General features: G+C 40.5%; 1 protein-coding gene across 1 annotated transcript; it reads left to right on the top strand.

The window, feature by feature from the left end:
* Window positions 1–1,641: 1,641 nt before the first annotated feature.
* Window positions 1,642–14,189, top strand: NAPG (NSF attachment protein gamma). Its single transcript, XM_082285605.1, has 12 exons — window positions 1,642–2,024; window positions 4,080–4,147; window positions 5,290–5,374; window positions 5,964–5,981; window positions 6,538–6,568; window positions 7,036–7,145; window positions 7,284–7,350; window positions 8,026–8,096; window positions 8,970–9,048; window positions 9,554–9,633; window positions 10,118–10,247; window positions 11,206–14,189. The coding sequence occupies exons 1-12, from the start codon at window positions 1,969–1,971 to the stop codon at window positions 11,353–11,355; spliced, it is 945 nt and encodes a 314-aa protein (XP_082141731.1). The 5' UTR covers window positions 1,642–1,968; the 3' UTR covers window positions 11,356–14,189.
* The last annotated feature ends 2,165 nt before the right edge of the window (window positions 14,190–16,354 follow it).

Here is a 16,354-nt window from a genome sequence, read left to right as displayed (position 1 = left end):
TGCTACCACTGAGTGCTTGCCAAAATCCTTTTTTGTGTATGTATTATGCAAGACTAGCTATTTTCTCCCGATACTCCCATGATCACTCATCTGCTTTTGAAAGCAGAAAACCTCTCTACAACCTTTTTCCTCGCTTTGATCTAGGACACAGAATAATAGTATTTAAGATTTAGTGGGGATTTTCCACCATCTGCAATAGATGATAACCTCTCAAGTGCAATGCAAGAACCAAAGTCAGAAAATTAAGTGTCCATGTCATCAAGGGAATGTGGGAAAAGGAAAAGGAAGGGAAAGCAATTCAGACTTGTGAGTTTTATGACTACCTAGAGTAAAACAAATCATGTAAATATTGCTTCTTTTCCCAGTTTGATGTAGAAACTTGTAAAGCTCTGATTCCTGTAAACGGTATGGACTTTCAGAGAATAACAGAATCACAGAATATTGAGTTGGAAGGGACCCATAAGGATCATTTCAATGACTTCTAGGCTCTGGGAAGTTCTTCAAATTTAACCAGCTTCTTGCTTTGCTTTCTCTCTCCCGTGTTGATAAATACTTCACTTATTCATATTACTGGAATAAAATAATGATGTCCAAGTTTGGAGAATAAATACCTTCCTGGGCTCAATGACTGATCTTCTGTTACTCAGGGATGTTTCACATTAACAAAACGAAGATGTCAAGGAAGCTGGACATATGAGCAATAATAGAGACATTAGCATTTTTGACTCAATTACTGAGTATATAATTTGGGTATCTTGCATGATTGTGTGGCCTGTGTCAGCAGCTCTGGTGTGCTCAGCTACCACTCACACCTTCTACATCAGATCTCTGTGCCAGCCCAGCTGAAGACACCCTCTTGTTTTCACCAACACTGGGTCAGAAGATCATGCTTCAGCAGAACTGCCTCTGGAGGCTTCCTGAAGGCAGGGCACGCAGTGCTGCTCAGACTTTGGCCTGTGAGTTGTGCACTGCTAAAAATCTGACCTCCTTTTGAAAACCCTGGGAAACACAGGTCTTACTCTTTCCTGTTCTGAGCTTTGTCCGGTTCTGGGCTCCTCAGTACAAGAAAGACAAGGAGCTACTGGAGAGGGTCCAGCAGAAGGCCATGATGATTTGGGGGTCTGGAGCAGCTTATGAAGACAGACTGTGGGAGCTGGGCCTGTTTAGTCTGGAGAACATTGAGAGGGGATCTCATCAATACCTACATAAATATCTCAAAGGAGGCTGTTAAGAGGGTGGTGCCAGACTTTTTCCAGGGCTGCTTAGTGAAAGGGCGAGGAGCAAGGGCCTCAAGACGAAACGCAGGAAGTTTCACCTCAACACGAGGAAGAACTTCTTCACATTGAAGGTGGCAGAGCACTGGAACAGGCTGCCCAGGGGGGTGGTGGAGTCTCCCTCTCTGGGGACATTCAAAACCCATCTGGACGCGTTCCTGTGTCACCTGCTCTAGGTGACCCTGCTTGGCAGGAGGGGTAGAGCAGCTGATCTCCAGAAGTCCCTTCCAACCCTAACCATTCTGGGATTCTGTGTGATTCTGTTATTTAAAAACCTTCTGTCGGCTTAGCACACGACGGGGCTGAGCACGGGAGGTGCCCGCCGGTCCCCGGCGCGCGGCACAGCGCAGCGCTGGGCAGCCCTGCCCGCACACGCCGTGCCGCCGGCTCTGCGCCCGCGGCCGCCCCGCAGCACTCCGGCCTCTCGGGGCGCTCCGGGCACTCCGGGCTCTCGGGACACTCGGGGCACTCCGGCCTCTCGGGGCGCTCCGGGCACTCCGGCCTCTCGGGGCGCTCGGGGCACTCGGGACACTCGGGGCACTCCGGCCGCGGCCCCGGCGCAGGCGCGGGGAGCAGGCGGGGCCCGGGCCGCTCCGCCCGCCGCTCCCGGTGCCCGTGATCCCTGCGCCGTTCCGTAGCGGCAGCGCAGCGAGGCGGAGGAGCGCGGCCGAGTCCGGCCCGCCGCGCTGGCGAGATGGCGGCGCAGAAGATTAACGAGGCGCTGGAGCACATCGCGAAGGCGGAGAAATAGTGAGCGGAGGGCAGCGGGGCGGAGGGTGCGGGCTGAGGGGAGCTGGCGAGCGGCTGCCAGCTCGGCGTCCGCGCTGTCCGGGCCGCCCAGCGCTCCTACCCCAAAGAGGCGGTGTGTCCCCTCCTGGCCTGGCAGGGGGGCTGAGGAGACGCCCCGTGTGCCAGGCGGCGGCACTCGGGAGAAGAGGGGGAGGTAGCGGGGCAGGGGGGCTGGCGGGGAGGGAGTGGGGGGCATGGCTGCTCGGCCCCTCCTGTGTCTGAGGGGAGCCTCCCTGCGGGGCTGGGTGCTGTAGAGGGCCTGCTGCCCCGAACCGGCAGAGTAAAGCGGCCTAAGGCGAAACAGTGGGGTCGGTGAGGTGGTACGGCTGAGAGGCCTGGAGCCTGAGCAGTTTCCTTCAGGGCCTTGTGGCCTCTATTCCTCCGACCCTGACTGCAGAGCGAGGGCAGTCACTTCTGCCCTTCTGCTGAAGTTAATGGGAGGAAAACAAGTCACAAAATCAGTTAGGTTGGAAAAGGTTTTTTGACATGATCAAGTCCAACCTGTGACCCCACACCACTGTCAATTAGACCAGGGCACTGAGTGCCACATCCAGTCTTTCCTTAAACACACGCCTCTGGGGACGATGACTATCACCTCCCTGAGCAGCCCATTCCAATATCTAATAACCCTTTCTGTGAAGAATTTCTTCCAAATGTCCATCCTGAACGTCCCCTGACACATCTTAAGGTTATGGACAAGTGGCAGAAAAGAGTTATGGAGACCGTGTTGGATAAAAGGGCTTGACTTTGCTGAGGTGGTGTGTGTTTGTTTCCTACCCGTGAGAAATGTGTGATTGTGGCTTCAAAGGCCTGTACTGATGTTTATCTTGGAAGGCTTAACATCTGTGATAGTCTGTTATTTTGTATTTTAACACTGAATATAGCCATTTTGCTTATAAGTCTCAATTGCATGGACTACAGTATAGATGTAATAGAGCTGACTAATCCAAGGATGCCATAGTTTTTGAAAGAGTAGTGACAGGCCCTCTGGAAATCATGGATCAAAAGTATAAGTTGTCATAGAGGGAAGACTTCAAAATTGAAAAAAACCCAGCATATATTACTGAAGTTGCTTGACTGATAGTGCCCTCCAGCAGAATTAATTTTATGCTTATCTGGAGAGCACTTGGAATAAAAGGCAACCTCAAATTGTGTGTAGATTGAGTGCATTGTGTATTTCAGCTTGATGCAATTGAGACTCTCTGTGATAAAAATAACACTATATAAAGGCTTGTGTTAGAGTTACATACTGTGGTTTTCATCCACAAGACCACAAGACCACCTTAGTGTCTATATACAACTGTTTTGCCAAGCAGAGAGAGAATGTATTGTGTATGATGTGTTGGCCTACAACAAATATGCGAGTGGACTCTAAAGTTATGGTAACTTTAAAATTTGTTTTAGAAGTGAGGAAGTCAGCATACTGAATTCCAAGTTGCCTAATGACTCACCTGATTTTCCAGTGTACATTTTTCCCTATGTATTTATGCCTACATGTGGCATCTTTTAGTGTCACGGTCTATTTTAGACATATAAATGACTTAGGAGGTTTTGTGGGTTTTGTATTGGTAAGTAAATTCTTTTATTTGTGTATGCATTGGAGAGTGGTAATTCTCAGTAGCAAAAAAAAAATCCTGTAGAGGAATGCTGGAAACTTCCTGATGTGTGAAAAAAAAATTGTCAGGTGTTGTCATATTAGAAATCTGGAGATGATATATTGGTGTAGGAGGAAGTATTTTTCTTCTGCTGACTTCTTACTGCTGAGAAGATGGGCTTGGGAAGACTCTCTGGGAATAGTGGAAGCATGTTAGGGTGAGGGTTGTAACTGTGGGAGATAATTGCAGTGCTTTATGCAATTCTTAACAGTGCTGGCATTTGTTTTTACAGTAGTGATGCCACTTTAGTATTGACATATAAGTAATTGCTCCTTTCAGGGGTATTCTGAAGTTTGAAATATATCTGAAGTGCTCTGAAGGTAAAACATGAAATCTTTACTAATTGTTTCTTGTGTTTTAGCCTGAAAACTGGATTCTTAAAGTGGAAACCGGATTATGACAGTGCAGCTACTGAGTATGGGAAGGCAGGTATGTGTGGCTGTAAATATGGCCATATGTATTTCATAGTTTCAAAGTATTTATTAAGCTTAGTCCCTGATAATGTTTTACATATTTTTATTACATTGCTGTGTAAGTAAAACTGTTGTGAAGATTAAACATAAGATGAAACAACAAAAAAACCCTCTTGGTAGCACTGTAAGGTAAATTTCATGTTGTACTTGGAGATCTGGAACAGTTTTCAAAACCAATATTATCTTCAAGCTTACAGCTTCTGGTTTTTATATTGCTATATGTGACGCAAATAAAATTTTCTTTCCTTCTTTCACCTTGTCCACCCCCAAATCCTATGACTTTATCTACAAAACAACAGATGTTCAAGCTGGTTTTAAAATTTTGCTTTATCATCATCTTATTTCATAAGTCCTGTCAAAGACTGTCTCAGTAAGGTGAAATGTTGCCAGGTTGGTTTGTTCTTTCCTCCCTTTTTCCACTACCAAGTGATACACTGAATATAAAATCCTTACTAGTCGATTTCTTTTTGTTCTTAAGCATTTTCTTCTTTCTTATAGTAGTAATTTCTTGTGGTCTCTTGGCTTCTTACTGTAGGCATTCCTACTTATTCATTTAAGACTGAATAAAAAAATATACAAACTTGGAAGAACAACTGGAGCATTTATAAATTGAAATTTATTTTAAATCTTACTTTAATATTTTATCAGTTAAATGAGATAGAAATACATATTTGTACCCTGAAGTGGTTGTGCTGATGAAGTTATGGGTATGCTTTGTTGGTGGCACACTTCTGTTCCTACTGTACTGATTTTGTATTAACCTCTAATGATTAAAATGATATAAAAATACACATTCCTCCATTTCTGTAATTAAAATACAGAATGAGTGCGTTTCAAAGTCCAGCTAAACATATTGAGAGCTATGTACGATATTGTGGTGGTATGGAAGTGGTGTTGACAATAAATGTCTTTAATGGTAACTATGTAACTAATGAAACAAGGAGAACTGTCTGGGATTTTTGGGAAGACCTTGGTAAACTGTAACCTTTCATTTAAAGAGCCTGTTTGCATCTTTAGGTAGCTAAACTCTTGAGCAGCACTGGTAAAAAGAAGACAATGTCAAGCTGTAAATAAAAACTCTTATTTGTTTTCTTGCAGCTGTTGCTTTTAAGAATGCCAAGCAGTTTGACCAGGCAAGAGAAGCCTGTTTACGGGAAGCTGAGGCACATGAAAACAATAAAGCGTATCTTTTCATTGACTGAGATTCTTTCTTTCCAAGAAGCTGACTAGTTGCTACTTAGATTGGAGTAATGAGGGCTGGTAGCAGGTTGTTTAATGTATTTGCACATTTTGTCAGTGTAACAGAATTGCTTTATAAAGGACTGTTTCTGTGTGCTCTGAGTGGAAAAATTAAAGAACTCTCAGTTAGAAAATCAGTGTTGTCCCCAATAACAGCTGACAGGTACCTGAGATATCTAGGTACTGCTTCAGAATTTAATTGTTTTTTAATTACCTACTAATGCATAATATAAACTAAATGAAGCTTTGCCATTATTACAGTACTTGTAGTACTATTTAATAAGCAGGAAGGTATTTTATGTAAATGTACTTTTTACAACTTTATATTCAGCTGTACATTGGTATGTTGCATTTATTCTGTTCTTAGAATTATTTATTTTTGACAACTTGCCTGCAGTTGCAGTAGGTTTGATTTGCCTTTATGGGGTTTCTTGCTTTGAAGTTAGTAGTTGTGTAAGATTTTGTACATTAATATTTTTCCTGCATTATATTTTTGTGGCTTTTGTCCTTGACTTTGACAATTTTATGTCCAGTCTCTTTCATGCTGCCAAGTAAGTATGGAAGTGCTAAGTAATCTGAAACTCATTTTTTAACATACAAGCATGAACTGTCATTTTGATCTCAGTGTAGTAAATGTTCTGATTCAAGTAATTTTGCTGCTTCAAAATTAGTTCAGTGGAAGTGGAAGCTAGGAAAGTCTGAAAACCTGCAATGGCCACCTGAAGACATTATGATATTGGCATTCTTCAGCACCTTTTGATAGCAAATATTTTTTCTTAGATGAACTTCTCATAATTTTGAAATTCTACACTGTTGAGCTTATAAAGAAATTTTTAATTAAAAAGTACTTCAGAGATGACAATAATCCAAATATTGCCTGGGGATCAGATTAGAATAGATTTTTACTGTGGAGTGTGGTTGAATTTTGTGGAAGATAAAGTTACATGTGTGCCATGTAATTAAATAAAACACTTGAAACACCCTCAAAGCATTAAATATTAACAGTGAAGATGTTAGATAGTCAATGCATGTTAACTTTTGCTGCATAGCTACAGCTTGTTGTAATACACCATCTCTAACCAAATTGTACATTTTTTTTCTCTGCAGAGCTTATGAACAAGCTGGCATGATGCTAAAGGTATTGTCATGTACTAGTTTTTATTTTTAAGTTCTATTTTATAGTGACGAGTATTGTGCACTGGACCATTTTACAAATATATGTAAGCAAATTGCATATTCAGCTGAAATTTTTTAGTTGACTCATAATCCCCATCTATACCTTCAGTAGATTAGGAAAGCAACATTTGTATTTGGGGGGAAAAATAGTCTTCCTTTTGTAGAAGGAAAGAAGAGTGCTTCATGTCAGAGGGTAACAGAAAAGTGGTGCTGCTTTTGCTCCAAACTACCACGAATTCATGACTGACACAGAAGTTTAATACTTAAAAGTGAATTTTATGGAGTTGGTGGTCAACTTTCACCAGCTCTACAAGTTTGAAAATAAAAATTATAATCCTAATAAATAAGGTGTTGCAATTTGCTTTGATTTGTGTCCTTGCACATAAGCTCCTTTCCTGACAGGAGTGTCCTGTGACTGTTGCCTTGTAGGAGATGCAGAGGCTCCCTGAAGCAGTTCAGCTGATCGAGAAAGCCAGTATGATGTACCTGGAGAATGGCACACCAGACACAGCAGCCATTGCACTGGAACGGGCTGGAAAGTGAGTCTGAGTTATTGGTGGTTAGAATCTGTGCAGGGCATGGGTATGTCTGTGGTTTTCTTTTATGTCTTTTTGATGCTTTCAGGTAAAAAAATATTTTCCTTTCATCTGAAGAGAAAGTATTGATGTTTATTACAGGTTAATAGAAAATGTGAGTCCAGAGAAGGCTGTGCAGCTCTATCAGCAAGCAGCATCAGTGTTTGAAGTAAGTGGGGGATTTTTGTGGGTGTTTTTTGGTTTGTTGGGCTTTTTCTTTCAGCTGTAAAGTAAAGGAAATGCCTAAGATTAGGTACTAAATTATGTTTCCTTCATTTTACATCAGTGGCTGAGTAATGAAGGTTAAGGCTTCTCGTGCTGTAGAGAAGGAAATAACAAAAGTTAGACGTCAGTTTGCTTTGCCTTTTTCTCAGTTTAGGACTTGATGGAATCTGAATTTTGTAGATTGAGTTTTCTGCCTCTTGTTGGGCAGCACAGAGGGTAGAGAACATGTCTGCTGTGGAGTCCTGTAACCCAAAATAATTTGAAATCCCTGAATGCACGGAAGAGAAGATTTTGCTTGGTGCTCTACCTGTTCCATGAGCCAATGATTTGCCTTTTTGCAAGTGGCTTTGATGTACTTCTCTATTGTCAGTTGTCACGTGTTTCCAGATTAGCAAATTTGCATTGACATTCCTGTGTTCCTCTGCTGATCCATACAGGAGCTGGCTATGGAACTTGGGAGCACCAATACACTTTGTGTTTCCATTGAGTGTGTGACCTACTGATAAAAATAACTAACAGTTGGTCTGAGTTACAGGTGACACACTTAGATTAAAGTCTAGTGGTCTTGACTCTGTGTAAATGAAATAAGAATGTATGAATTCTTTTTTTTCTTCTCTAGAATGAAGAACGTTTACGGCAGGCATTAGAAATGCTAGGGAAGGCATCAAGACTTCTGGTCAGAGGACGCAGGTATAGCTTTATCCCCTTTTGTTCTTCCAATGTGTTTCAACCTTAAAATGTGATTTTGATTGTGTTTTTTTGTCTTGGTGTTTTTGGGTTTATGTACTATTAATTCTTGTTTGAGACATGCTTCAAACTAAGATCCAGTTTCTTGGTGGGATATGCTGTGTTCATCCAGGAACCACCTGTTTTGTGTTCTGGGATGGGAGAATGTGAGCTGAAAGACTTTTGCTCTGTGTTTGTTGAAAGCAAACCAGTTTTCATTAATTCTTAAACTACTTCAGGATTTTTTTTTTTTCCCCCAACACTAATAAGTAGAAAGTACTTGAAAGTCTTCTATAGCTGTGGAATATAAAACAGAGGAATTAGGACTAACCTGAGGAAAGAAATCAGTTTGCAGCAGTCTGATTCTGGACTTCTTAAAGAAGAGTGAATCTTGGAGTCTCAGTGAGACAAGTTTAATTGTAAATTGCTTGCACCAAACTTGACCTTCAGTTCATCTTAGACTTGCTTCATTGGAACATTTAGGTTCTTTAAGAACTATATTGCTAGTTCATGGATCTCAGACTTACAGATAGCTTATAGTAACCTCAGGACATACAGAAATGTGTTAGGGTATGTAACAAAGCATTCATCTTGTACAATGTTACAACAACCAAGGTTTCTCTGAATAAATACCAGAGGTGTTCTTAGCACAGACACAAAAGGAATTGCTGATTGTATATTTACCTACTCTGTTACTAAGGTCTACTGCTGATTTTTAGTTGTGTTGCTTTTTATTCCAGTAGACTTGCCACTGTATTAGTTAAACACTTTGCCATTAGCCTTGGGTTCATTGTGCTGTATTCCTGGCACTGATACTCCTGTTTCTTTGGTTTTTAGATTAGATGAGGCTGCACTGTCTCTTCAGAAGGAAAAAAGTATCTATAAGGAAATTGAGAACTACCCCACTTGCTATAAGGTAAATTCTAAGAGACAACTTCTGATAATATGTCTCAATTTTTTTATTTTTGTAGTTAATGACAGCTGATATCTGACAGATGATGGGTACCTCTTGATTAAGGTTTCTTGCTAAATGATGAGAGTTTGTGGTAGTGGTGTTTCCCCAAACTTTAGCTGTACTTTTATAATTTTAAAGATAAGTTGTTGTTATATACAGGAGCTGTCAAAACCAAACAACACATAAAAAATAAAGATGTTATCAAAAATAAAAAACTACAAAAACTGTTACTTGGGACAACAGTTTATTAAAATGTTATAGGAGATAACCTATTTCATACCAGCTGAGGAGATGGCTCTACTTTTTCTCTGGATTGTTCTGACTCACTTGTGTCAGTATCTTAGGATGATTGTGAGTTATGACCTTTCTCATACTAGATATTAACAGTCTACCATTTTTCTCATATTTTATTGTTAATTTCTAAAGAATCATTAGGCTTACTTTTTTTGTTGTTGTTTTTGTTTAGAAAACTATTGCTCAAGTCTTAGTGCATCTTCATAGAAATGATTATGTTGCTGCAGAAAGATGTGTGAGGGAAAGCTACAGGTAAGTCTACTTTGTGTCCTATAATTTTAAACTGAATGTTTCACTAGTGTAGATCTATCTTGCTTGACATTGTTCTTTCATAAATTTATAACCTGCACTTTTGTTGACTTACAGTACAATAATAATGTTCCCTGGTGTATGGCTATCAGGAATCTTTTTCACACATAACAGATTTAGCTGTAATGGCTACAGTGATTCTTCTTAACAAACCTAAAATAAAAAGTCATAAAGAACTAGTTACCTTGCTTATACTTTCCAAATCTCCAGTTTTATATATAGAAACTCATTACAATTTTTCTGTATGTAAAGTGGAGAAAGAGTTTGTTGAGTAGTGAGGGAAAAGAAATTAAAAATCTAATATTCTTGTTTTGTCTTGACTATGATTGTGATCTTATTCTCGGTGTGTACACTAATATTGCTTAAAGTTCAATTTTTATGGACGTGATTCATGTACCTGAACAAATCAACCCTTAATTTCCTTCAGTATACCAGGATTTAATGGAAGTGAAGACTGTGCAGCACTAGAGCAACTTTTAGAAGGGTATGATCAGCAAGATCAGGATCAAGTTTCTGAAGTCTGTAATTCTCCACTCTTCAAATACATGGATAATGATGTAAGTAGGCAGATCATGTGATTGGGGTTTTTTCAGGATAAGAGGGGTTTTTTTTCCTAGTAGAGGAAAATAAGAAGGGCACAGTCTATGTATTTATTGTGACTTGCTGTCATGCTGCCCTGTGGCTGTGAGCTTCCTGTGTTCTTTTACTTTGCCTGCCAGTGATGGTGCTGCCTGCCTTTCAGATGGTGTGAAGGATTAGGTGAAAGAACAGCTTGTTAAGGATTTGCTGAATTTGTTTAATGAGTTGACCAAAATTCAGTTCTCTTCTGCTTGCTTCCTTAAGGGCCAGAACAGTTTGCTGCTTCTGCTTTTTCTCAGAAATACCCTGCAGCAGATAAATGTGCATAAACATGAGCAGACGTGATGCCTGCAGGATGGTATCACTGAATGTTTTTTTTCCATTGCTTATTCTTAGCAAGGTACTCATTAAGGAAAGATTTTGAATTTGGAGCAAGTAGTTGTGTCTCTTTCCCCACCATTTTTTATTTAATTGTATTTGTAAATTGTAGGAAGTATAAGATAAGAAAGGTGTGAAGCAGTGGAAACACCCATCCCTACCTAACCTTGTAACAGTTTTGACTAATTTTACTTCGTTGAATAGTAAAAATTAAGTTACTAGTCTTGCTGAACAACACTTGTAAGACTTTTTACATGATCTAATACTAGATAATGTATGAAGAGCTGCATATGGAATTATTTCTTTTCTACATAAAGCTTGAACCAGAGAAGCTATGTGGCCAATTTATTTGATAATAAACAGCATCAATACAGATCTTGTATGCCATTCTCAGACTATTTGAGAGAAAAATGAGCCAATATTATGTTTATTCCAAGCTGGAAAAATACACCCTGAGAGCATCATCACTCTGTTTCTGTACTGAATGTTTCCTGCTTGGTTATTGTGAGCATCAATTTTATCATAGTACAGAAATTAAACTTGCCTTGTTATTGTCAGTATGCCAAGCTTGGTCTTACCTTGGTGGTCCCAGGAGGTGGAATCAAGAAGAAGTCGCCAAATGCTGCCCAAGACAAAGCCAGAGGACCAGCTGCAGTGGGCTCTCATGCTGATGAGGAAGAGGATGAATATTCTGGTGGACTATGCTAGCTACAGACTAGGTTGTCTTAAATATCTGACTGACTTGTGATGCTCAGCATATCCAAAGGTACCAGATTTACCAGAGCTTCATTGCAATTGTGATATGGGAATCCTAATACTAACTTGGCAGCTTCTGGGTGCAATGCAGGAGAAAAAGCATGATTGTACCCATCATCTTGAAACATCCTTGGACTTCATCTCTTCATCCTTAGGGCCCTGCCTTCAGCTGATGGGAAAAAAATTGAGAAAAGTTTTACTAAAAGCACAGTTTAAAAGAAACCAAAACCTCAGAAGCACTGGAGGGAGTGTGGTACAAAATTTTAAATGCTGGATTTCAACAGCTGACACTTTTGGTCCCAGTAAGATGTTCGTGGTTGCTTTCGGAGTTAAATGTATGATCATTCATCTGGCTATTTATCTCCTGTTTAAGCAATTTAAGGCAGACTGTGCCAGGCAGGATTTTCACTTGTGTAAGCACTAGGGGGAGCATTCAGTTTGTTTTCACCATGTTTTTACTCCACTGGGGGGTATTGTTTTAATACCTTATTCTTTATAAGCCGTATCCGTATGAGTGGGGAAAACACTAAGTCAGGTAGATTGAATTTATCTTGCAAGCTTAAAAATATGTACCTGTCTTTCCTCTTAAGAAATTTATTGACCCGAAGTCTTTAGAAATAAATAAAGAAGTCCATAGTGTTTGTGACATGCACCTTAGGAGTGAAGGAAGGAGTGAACAACCATCCTTAGCAGTGTTTTTGAAGTGTGCCATAACCAAAAAAAGAAACTGAAGTTAGCAGGTAACACGTGCTGAATATAAACTTCTGAAGACAGACGTTTAATGAAAACTTAGGCGGAATGTTTCAGGGATGTGTTTGAGTTTGTGAGTGTCCTAGGTGTTTATTTGCTAATCAATATGCTAGTCTACGAATACATTTGATTCTTTCATATTTTCAAAGCATAGAACATGGATCTTCTATAAACAGCATTTTTCAAACTAGCTTAGAGTCCAAGGTAACCAAATTTTATTACATCCTCTCTATTTGGTTTCAAGTCATCATGTGTTCTGCAAGCTTCTTTAGTGTCTTACATCTATTTCACCATTTTATGCTTAAAAGTCGTCAACTCTAGACTGTGGCTTGTTTCTTCAGCAGGACCTAATCAAGGCCTGCACTAAGGTGACATCACTTGGAATCCAGCAGGGATTTGTGTGTGATGCCCAAAGCTCTGTAAAACAAGAGACCCAAAAGCACAGTGTTAAGTGTTGGGACAGTTTCTGCCATATTAAGGAATTGGATGTCATAAAAAATATCAAGCATATCTCTGACAAAATTGTGTTGGGTGTAATTGTGATGAAGGTTCAACTTTTAGAGGGCTAAGGCTCAGTTTCCTTGGGGTGCATAGCACTCAGTAGCATTGAGATGGGAGCACAAACTGCAGCGTAATTTGCACGCAGGGCTGCTGTAGAAAGTCACATTATTCACTTTAATGGGTGTTCAAAAACCAGTATTGTGTCTTTGTCTTGTATAATAATAACCATGAGTTTTAAAGCTATTTGAGATGCACCTGTAGTTCTTCACTGTCTGATGGGTAATTTCCCTTTGGTATTAGGATGTATATAAAAGTTTTGGGTCTGTGAAATTTTAGGAAATGAGTTGCTTTTTTCTGAGAATGCTTGCAGGTATACATGAAAGATGGTTTTGAAGACTTTCCTAGAATTCTAGAGCTCTTCTAGATCTTTTGCTGTTGGAGCAACTCACTTCATTTTAACTGAAGGTTAACTTCTGCCTTCTGGATTTGTTAATCAAGTTGAACATACATTTTTTATGGGGAGTCTTTATCACAGGTAGAAAAAAAAATGCACATGTAGGAACTCAGGGAACACTAAGTAATTTTCTTCAAGCATTTCCTGCTCCTTGTAGTTCTGGAATCAGTTTTATTGTGATCCCAGGGAGTCTGCTTTTTGTGTGTGTGAACAATTGCATGTATCTGAAATGATGAGGTACAAGAAAACTGGGAACTTTGTGTGCTTCTGTGGAAGAATTTGCAGTTTTATTTAAACTGTGCTTGTAACACTAACAGGCCCTTAAAAGAAAAATTAAATTTTATGTGTTACATTTTTAAAACATTCTTTCCATATGGCTAAAAAAAAAAAATAGATGTGCAACACTGTCTTTCCCCCTCCCTCAAGTTATTTGTTTTTCTGTTCTGTGCCAAGTGTGGAAAATCTGGGACAAAAGTGGCTGGTACTAAACATGTTAAGCTGCCATTGAATTGACATTTCTGATTCTTAGTAGTAGAATCTTATTCTTTAATTGCAATGTTGCTGCAAAGACCAAATCTGCAGAAATGGAAGCATCTGAAAATAAGATGGTCTATTTTATATAACTTATTCTCCTATTTTAGACAGTAAAAGTGTGTTAGGAATGTTAACTGCCTTTTAGTAAATGTTTAACTATAGAAGAAACTGTCTGTATATTATGTGTTAGTGTTTGTTTCTATCTTTCAAAGCAATTTGCACACTTATGTAAATACCATTTAAGTGATCTAAAATGGAAAAGATAACATTTACAGCAAGAGAGTTTCCAAAACCAGTGTTGACTATAAGAAAAAAAAAATAAATTGTGCATGAAGGCTGAGCAGTGGCCGATGCAATGTATATGTAAAATCAGAAGATTTCTAAATTATCTGTAACTTAATACTCAGATAATCAAGTGCAGTGTGAAACCTGTGCTTTACTTGTTCTTTTTCCAAATCTGTGGTGTAATAGAGTACAAAATGGTGTTTGTGACAGCTCTACTGATGCTGCCTCTTGAGAAGAGGCTGTGTTTCACCAACATGAAAAATAAAACTTGAAATTAATGCATGTGTGGTAGCTTTCTCTGTTGTTGATCAGGTCCTGCTGAGGCCTACCATTTGAAAATGGATATTAATTATTTTTAATTTGTCACTGGGATAGATTTTCAAAGTGGTTTTTGGCATGAGAATGCAAGCTTCTCATTATTCAGTTGGATCCAATGGGGAGTTTGAAAAAAACCTAGATTTCACACAATTTAAAGATGCAAATTCTGTAACTCTTTGGAGACTTCATAATTGTAGAAAAATCTCCTTTTCTACTATTTTAAACTGAAACTTGCTGGAATATTTGAAGGCTGAAGAATCTGGCACTGAAGTTCTACAGTGTAACAGGAATTGTTCCTCAGCTGCTGCAAATATGGAGCTGTGTAAAATGATAAGAACTAAGCTGCTCTCAGGAAATAAAAAAACAACAGCCTTGTCATCTAAACTTATAATAAGTAGTGAACTTTTTTGGATGGAGGAAATGGAAAAAAGAAGTGACCCCAACCTCTACGACTAGTAGTGGTAATAAAATTGGAGGAAGTAGATGTAACTTTAGAGAGCAGAAGGGAACCACTTGGGATCTGTGGTTTGAGCCCGAGCAGGCACATTAATCTCCGAGTCAAATGATCTGTAGAGGCCAGCATGCCCAGGAGCTGGGCTCGTCTCCTCCTCTGCCTCGGTACCTGGTGGAGAGGATGTGCAGAGTGTTGTCTCTCACCACCTTCCTTCCACAGAGTTGGCGGGTCTTGGTTTCAGAGCCGCTGCTGTTGCCCTTCCGCCGTGATTTCCAGTGTAGCCGTCAGCCTGGAACGGGAGCAGAGAGGCAGCTGCATGGCTGCACGTACGTTTTGAGAACATGTGGCTGTTGTGATTCATCTGCTGAGTCCAGTGGGAATAGTGGTGAGGAGCGTGGCCGGACTCGGCAGTGCGCGCTGCCAGCATCTTCACTGGTGTGTGACCAGTTTGGACTGCGCAACAGAAACGTTCCAGTCCTAGAATGACAGAAGCGGGCCCCCAGTATGTGCACAGTGAAAATGGGTTGCCATTAGTTGCCTCGCTTGTTTCCGATTTGTATTTACGTGCCTTTATTTTGCGTTGTTTCTGAGCTCTGCGTAGCCCGGCGTGGATCTGTTCTCCCAAGAGCGTTGTTCCCTCTTAGCGCTAGATGGTGCCGCAGAGCTGGCACGGGCCTTTCCTCCGCTGCCGGCGGCCGCCGCTCCATGTCCGGAACAGCTTCTGCCTTTAAATGTGCTCAGCTGGAGTATTGGTTTGGTTAGAAATACCCACACAGGGACCTGCTCTTGCTGCTGCTTCTCGTGGCTTGAAACACCTGCCTGAAGTCAACTTACGAAGACAGCTTAGGTTGTTGTGTTTTCACTTCTCTGAATATGGGCCTGGGAAATTGAGTGATTAAGAGCTGGGTTATGGATAGTGGATGGGTGGGTGGCTGAATAAACAGTAGCCAGTGTGCCCTATAACCTGTTAAAAGAAATTTTCAGCTCCAGGGCTGGCTGTTTCTGCTATGGCTGGCGCTCTTACTGCAGCCACAAAATTTTGTGAAATACCTCGTGGACAGAAATCAGCAAGTATAGGGGGCAGGGAAATGAACACAAAATGGAAGAAGTGAGGAAGCTGGTCGTCAGGCAATGGTATGCTGATGGATGGAACAGAGAGCTCCTGCTGTAATTTGCTGAAAGGAGTTTGCTTTAAAAAAATATGCAACTTCCTGAGAAGCAGGGAGGGAAGGATGAGGATGGCACGACTGCTCTCTCCATGCTGGGGAGAGGTTCTGCTGCTGTGTGCCATGTGAGGCAGTATGAACATGGACACATTACATCCCTTGCCTGTCACTAACTGACTGGGATTCAGGAATGGAAGGTAAAACTTTGTAGCAGCAGACAGGGACTTCTTTGTGTGTGGAGCTGACAACTTTCTAGCCAATGCTTGCTGTGCTGCACTGCTCAACAAATGTCCCAGAGTAATTGTGTTGGTAATAATAGAGCAGAGAATTCATGAAGTGTAAAGACCTATGGTACCCCATGTGTTTTGTGGGTGCCAACTATTTTATTTAATTGACCACCATCCAGTAATTTTCTGGCTTCTCTCTTTTGTCAATGCATGATTTTCCAGGCTGAATGACTGGAGAAAGAACGAGGATCCTCTCAGCTGC

The sequence above is a fragment of the Coloeus monedula genome (genome assembly GCF_965178545.1).
Source record: "Coloeus monedula genome assembly, chromosome: 1".
NCBI classification, from domain to species: Eukaryota; Metazoa; Chordata; class Aves; order Passeriformes; family Corvidae; genus Coloeus; species Coloeus monedula.
This window is presented reverse-complemented; position numbering and strand designations above follow the sequence as displayed.

What these genes read in the sequence shown, in the direction of transcription:
- NAPG (XM_082285605.1), top strand. Translation starts at nt 1,969, where the DNA reads ATGGCGGCGCAGAAGATTAACGAGGCGCTGGAGCACATCGCGAAGGCG. An exon ending in ATCGCGAAGGCGGAGAAATA is followed by an intron (nt 2,025 to 4,079) that starts GTGAGCGGAGGG and finishes CTTGTGTTTTAG; the next exon opens with CCTGAAAACTGGATTCTTAA. An exon ending in GCACTGGAACGGGCTGGAAA is followed by an intron (nt 7,146 to 7,283) that starts GTGAGTCTGAGT and finishes TGTTTATTACAG; the next exon opens with GTTAATAGAAAATGTGAGTC.